Source organism: Tupaia chinensis, unplaced genomic scaffold (assembly GCF_000334495.1).
Source record: "Tupaia chinensis unplaced genomic scaffold, TupChi_1.0 Scaffold139767_1, whole genome shotgun sequence".
NCBI lineage: Eukaryota > Metazoa > Chordata > Mammalia > Scandentia > Tupaiidae > Tupaia > Tupaia belangeri.
The window spans coordinates 1,387,979-1,393,951 of record NW_006199647.1 but is presented as its reverse complement, the minus strand read 5'-3'; the positions used below and the strand labels follow the sequence as shown (position 1 = coordinate 1,393,951).

At 56.8% G+C, this 5,973-nt stretch overlaps 1 protein-coding gene and 1 long non-coding RNA gene across 5 annotated transcripts in view; both read left to right on the top strand.

Moving 5' to 3' along the window:
- The window catches only part of ELOVL6 (ELOVL fatty acid elongase 6), a 98,143-nt gene that overhangs the window by 61,550 nt on the left and 30,620 nt on the right, over positions 1 to 5,973 (top strand). Inside the window, exon 1 of one of the 4 annotated variants that reach the window (XM_027765821.1) lies at positions 1,838 to 2,109. The exons of the other annotated variants lie outside the window; for them this stretch is intronic. Within the exon in view, the coding sequence (XP_027621622.1) occupies positions 2,015 to 2,109 (95 nt within the window). The 5' untranslated portion in view covers positions 1,838 to 2,014. Of the gene's footprint in view, positions 1 to 1,837; positions 2,110 to 5,973 lie in introns of those variants that run through there. 4 annotated transcript variants of the gene reach the window in all.
- LOC114004729 (uncharacterized) lies at positions 3,504 to 4,166 on the top strand. Its single transcript, XR_003546800.1, has 2 exons — positions 3,504 to 3,730; positions 4,000 to 4,166. It is a non-coding gene; the product is annotated as an uncharacterized LOC114004729 (long non-coding RNA).

Here is a 5,973-nt window from a genome sequence, read left to right as displayed (position 1 = left end):
TGTGACCGATTTCTCACTTTCTGTCTCTTTCTGTCTCTCCAGTGAGCACATGCACCCTATAGCAAAAAAATCTCTCCAAAAAAAAAAAGAAGTCCTCTAAGACCAGGCCAGCCAGTGGCGTGGAGGTTAAGTGGCCGGATCCCATATGGCAGACTGAGCTGTTCGTGTCTCAGATCCGGCAGCTTAAGAACTGGGCTTGTGGGCCCCAAATCCTGAAAGAAGTGGCAGGGGGATTACAGCCTGGGTGCCCCCTCGGGACGCTTTCTCACTCCACCTCTGCCTCTCTGCAGCCTCTCTGGCCAGCACACTGCCGTCTAGCAAATTGGCGGGAAAAACCTCCTTTAAGACTCAAATTTTAGTGCAGTCTTTTAGGTTCCTCTTGTTTCAGGAGGTCCAAGAGGAAGAGGGGCAGCCCTCGTGGCGCCCAGGAGGCTCTGAGGTGGTGCTCAGTGGGCCGCCCGGGGGCCGCTGTGTGTCACGGCACCATGCCGCAGGTGTTCTCACGCGGGGACGCCTCCCTGCTGTTATGTGGGTGAAAATGAAGAACTTCCTTTCAACTGGGATAAGCCCTAGAGTAAGAAGCTTAATGTTTAAACATGGAAATAAGTATTTGCTAGAATACATTTTAAAAGAAAATCACTTAAGTTCCTTCTTGTTTTAGTTTAAAAGTTGTGTTTTATTTATTTCCATTTGCTTTTGTTGGGAAAGTTTGGCCTTAAGCTTTACTTCTTAATATGTATATTTAGAGAAATGCCTGCGAAAATGTGACTGCCTGGGTCCTGCCCCTCCTAGCCCAGAGACAGAGCCTGGACACCCTAGTCCCCTGTCCCTGGCAGGAATCCTTCTGCCTATTTTGGCACCTCAGACCTCAAAACAGTTTGGCAGTGAAGAGGAATTAATGAGCTTGTACCAAACTGGCCTCTCCGGAAGTCAGAAGTAATCCTGACAGTTTCTTGAAGAACCAGCTTTGCTTTTGCAAGTCCAGGTGTGTGTTCGCGAGAGGAAACCCTGCAGTGCACACGTGCTCCGTGCAGAGAGCTGGCATGCCTTGCCCTCCTGTGGCCAGGTCCCCAAAGGTGGCCTTAACACAGGACACCGGGTCGCCCGCCTTCGCGTAGTCACGGGGCCAGAGACTCGGCAGTGCTGCGGTCGGCTCCGGAGCGTTAGGGTCAGCAGTTACTCATTGTAACTACCTACTTCCTTGGCCGTCTGGATGGTTCCGTGCTCACCCTTAGTGACGTTTACGGCCGCACAGGCATCCCGGTGTTTGGGCGAGAGGTTGGCGAAAGAGGTGCAGTTATTGGCAAGGGCCACCTTCATCCGTGCACGGCCAAGTCTGTCTCCTGACTTCTCCCGGGACAGAACCAGCTGAATCGGTGACTTGTGCCTTTGGAGCCAGGTCCTGCTCTGGCCTTCTCTCTGCCCTACGCATTCCCCGCGGTTCCACTTCACTTCCTCCCCGTGTCCGCCCGCATCCCCAGCATCCCAGGCATCCCCGGCGCCCTGCCGATGGCCCTGCTGCGCTCTGCTCTCCCCCGCTTCCCCTGCTGCTTGACTCGTCCCCTTTCCCGCCATTGCGCCCTGGCCCCCTGACGTCTGGACGCCCCTTATCTTCTCCTTCACAGGGCCTGCAGTCCTGCACCCGGCGCCGGGGCAGGCTTGCACCCATGTTCGCTGACGCGGCCTGGCGGAATAGCGCCAGTGCGCGCCATATAGGTCAGGTTGCCCGATGACGCAAACCCCAAACCAAACACATTCTTCCTACCATTCTTGTTCCTAAGGCTTTGGAAATGAAACGAGCCACGGAGAAGAAGCACGTTGCTGGAAGGAATGTAGAGTTCTGGCTTTCTACGCGTCCGCCGTAGCTTCAAACTGTGACCTCTCCTTCTCTTGGGGGCAGCCTCAGAGGTTGTGCGTCGACACCTGTTCTCTCTGCATACATGTTGCATACATGACAGTGCATGCAGGCGAGAGTGCATGCAGGCCATAAAGTCGAGTCGGCCCCCATACCCGGATGCGTTCATTTAATGAGCAGAAGCAGGAATCGTTACTTGGTGTCGGGCTGAGCAGTTCACCCTGCTTTTGCTTTGTCATCGCACACGGTTACGGGTAAGAACGTCTGGCTGCACAGCCACGTACCACCGGGCAGGGCTGCCTTTGCCCGGGATCTGACCCAGGCCTGCTCCTCACAGAGAATTTTGTGCCCTGACTCACTCAGAATGGAGCTGGCTAAAGAGTTAGGGACCAGGGAGAAGACTTAACTAAAAATAGGGGTGAACTTTTTGGTGTTCACATACCACTCATTTTTTTTAATTTATCCCTTCCATGGGAAGGGGAGATGTGGAGAAAGAGGGCCCCCCGCCAGGGTCTCCGTGCTGCAGCCCACCCCAGCCCCAGCTGGGCTGGTCACGGCACACACGCAGGTCTGGCATGCACAGGGCAGTCATGGCCCTGGCCCTGGCCCTGGCCCCTCGGTGCCGCTATGCCATGCCTGGCACAGAAGCTCCCTTTTTGTTATCAACCTGTGCGGGGTCGTGGGCAAAGGGCAGAAGTTGGAAACAGATGGCTGAGGTCAGTGGCCACTGCTGACCCATGGTGAGGGAGCACCCGAGGTCACGTGACTGGTGTCCGTTTGCACCTGCTTCCCGAGCTTGCCAGCGCCCGTGCAAGACTGAGGTTCTCGGCGTACCTGGTGCCAGCACCAGGCCCATGTCCGCAGGCTGGTACCCTTGAACGTCCACTGACCCTGCATGAATGACTCCCTGTGAAAACCCAGGGTAGCCAACGTTTGCCTTTTCCCTCGTCCCTCCACGGGGCCTTCCAGAACAGGCCACGCTCTCCCTGAGCCCAACTCCGCTCTCCCTCGCCTCCTCGGAAGCTGCCCAGCAATAGGCCTTTCTGGCTGGAGAAGTGGATATAAGTCGTGGAGAGAACAGGGCGCGCAGCCTGAGGTCACGAGGGCGGACAGTTTGGTATGACGAGGTCCCGCCCACCAGGGTGTGAACCCCTGCTTGATTGCTGCCTGGTAATGAAGTGGGTGCCAGGCACCTTTTTCCCTCCCATCCTAAGTGGGTCAGGGAAAAAGTATCTGCCCGTAACACCTTTTGTGTGTCGCACCTGCTCCCAGAACACCCAGGTTAGGGCGCTGTGTGTGGCCAGTGTGTTGCCAGTCCCCCTCGGCGTACTGCTGTCAGGGGACCGGTACTTTTCAGCTCGGTTCAGGAGTGACCCAGACGCACGGCGGGTTTGGGGAGCTTTACTAGGAATAAAGTGTGCAGGTTATTGTGTCAGTGGCTTCCTTGCACATCCGAGCGGAGGCAGGACAGGAGCTTCTGCTCAGACTGCGCGCTTCGGCTGGGCTATCTGCTTGCTTATTGGTTTAGAAATTCTTGCACTCACAGGCCCTGTTGGAAATTCCTAGCGTGTCAGCGTTGATTACGCCTTTAAAGTGACCACACAGACTTTGCACCGCCTACGCCCCTGTAGCCGGGTGGACCCTGCTGGCCTGTACTGCGTCTGTTGTGCTTCTTGTTTCTGATAAGAAGCCGCATTGTTAGGGACCGTGTTTACTGATGGTGGGTCAGTGTGGACAGTTTACAGTGCTGGGTGTTGACAGAATCGGGTGTTTCACTGAGGACTCTGGGCGAGGAAGCATGATTTATTCAGGTCACGGAGGTGGCGTGCAGCAGCCGGATTGGAACCCAAGGCCTTGGCCACCTTGCAGCTCCTGGTAAGGGAGCCAGCTCCTACACAGCCCACTGTGGTCCCACTCTCAGCCCTGGTAGTTTGAAAACAGCACCAGGAGTTAGCGTGCATGTGCCCCGAATCCAACAGAACGGAGAAGTCGAGGAGCAGGGCTTGCGGGCAGCCGGACCCCCAGCAGACCTCCCTCTCTCCCTTCCTCTGTCTTTCTGTCTCTCTCCCCGGTGAGTGCAGGCACTCTCTGGCAAATTAAAAGGGAATACCCCCAAAAAACTGAAAGTCCTTGTTATTCTGCAGGCATGGTGTTGGCTGGCCCCGGACCTCCCAGCGGGACACACGCAGAAGCATGTGGGAGAAAACGTGTGATTTTATGTAATATTCACGTAACCACCACCAAAACGTTTGGTATGCCCATTAGCATGTAGTGCTTCCAAAATTAAAACATTTGTTTTTTTGAAACTAAATTTTATTATTTGAGTTTTCAGTTTTTATTATTAAGCTAGCAGGGTAAAAGGATAAAAGTAAGTTGGAGAAAAGTGCCCCACCATGCCGAGAGCTGGCAGTTCACGTGCCGTGACCTGGAGGAGGTGGGGCGGACGGTTTCCCAGACCTGCTGTCCTCCACTCCCCTGCCCTGCCCGTCGGCAGTTACTCCAGTCATGCACGCCTTCGGGCTCGAGTGGGGGCCATGGCCGTCTTCCTGAGGCCTGCGGGCCATGGCCCTGGTGCTGGAGACTCGGCCCCCGACCCGCAGCTGTGCTCCGGGGTCGTCCGGCCTGTCCCGGTTGGCACTGCGGGCTTGGGGCAGACTCCTCGGAGTGCAGTTCAGGTCCAAAGTCATGCCTGCCCTACGGTTCTCAGCAAGCACTTCCAAACTGTTTCCAAGAGATCGCCCGGCCCCTCATCTGCTCAGACCGGGCGCTGCCGCCCTGGGTCTCAGCCCTCTCATCCCATCCTGGTCAAAACAAACACATTTTCGCAACAGTTGGGGTACCGCGAGTGGCGGCGGGCAGTGTTCTGGTTTCAGGCTGAGCCTGGCCCTCCATGGACTCCATCAGGGAGGTAGCAGTGAGCGCCAGGGTCTCGGGAGGGGTCGCGCTGTCTGGGAGCAACGCTGGACGGGCCTCTGGCGGGCGGGACAGTCCCCCAGGTCACCTTACCCGCTATCTATCCTGTGCTGGTCCTGGACAAGCCCAGGCATTGTGGAGGTTCTGGGTCCGACTCGGGTCTCTGGCCCAGAGAATGACGGCGGCCCTCAGGCCTTCCTGAGTGGCACCTGCTCAGGGGCGATGAGGAGCTCGCCATGGCAGTGGTGTGGCCTTCCCCGAGTGGGGGCTGCCCGGCCCCAACAGCACTGGCAGTAGACGGAATCGTAGCCGTCAGCCCCAGTGGACAGACGCCAGGCGAAATGCACTCTGCCCCATGGAGAGTCATGTGCGCGTCAAACACAGACTCACAGATGACTTGAGATCGGTTATTCTTTTATCTCCCGGAAATTTATATTTTTGTTTTCCCTTAAAGTATAACCAAAACTCAAGATTTAAAGAACACCCTGAATGTCGTTCCTTCACTCATGGGAGACCCCACGCGAGCCAGCCGTTCCTGGGCGTGCAAGTTAGCGAGGCAGTCCTTGCCTTCCGGCTGTGAAGGGGGAGCAGGCACGCTCCCGCGTGAACCCGAGGAGGCTGGCTCTCCCTGTGTAAGGGGCAGCTGGGAATCACGGTGCACAGGAGGGAAGGCGGTCGGCTCCACCTGGACGCCATCGGGGAGAACTTCAGAGAGCCCCCGAGATCACAGGGAGGGCGGCCAGGCCTCCAGGGCAGCGGGGACAGCGCGCACAACCGGGTGGGACCGTGGCCGCCGCCATTTCCACTGTTAGCCAGACTCACCTGTCTGCGTTGGTGTAAGTGTCCCAGACAGCGGGCGAGTGGCGGGCTCCGTGGGCCACAGGAACATTGGCAGATGTGACGCCATCTCTCCAATGCCCAGAGTGCTTTTTGTGTTCAAACGAGGCGACCTCTGCCTGCTTTTCTCCAGTCCTGTCCCCACCTCGCTGGGACGTCCGCCACTACAGCCATACTGACCCCCACCCCACGTATTTGCGGGAGGGATCCCCAGCCGGTCTAGCATACTGGGTCAGGGTACAGGGTAGGGGCTGGGAACCCAGGCTCTGATGCCCCTGCCTCTGTTCAAATCCCAGCACCAATTCTTAACAGCCATGAGGTTTTGTTTTTTTTTGTTTTTTTTTTTAGAGGTTTTTTTTTTAGGGCGG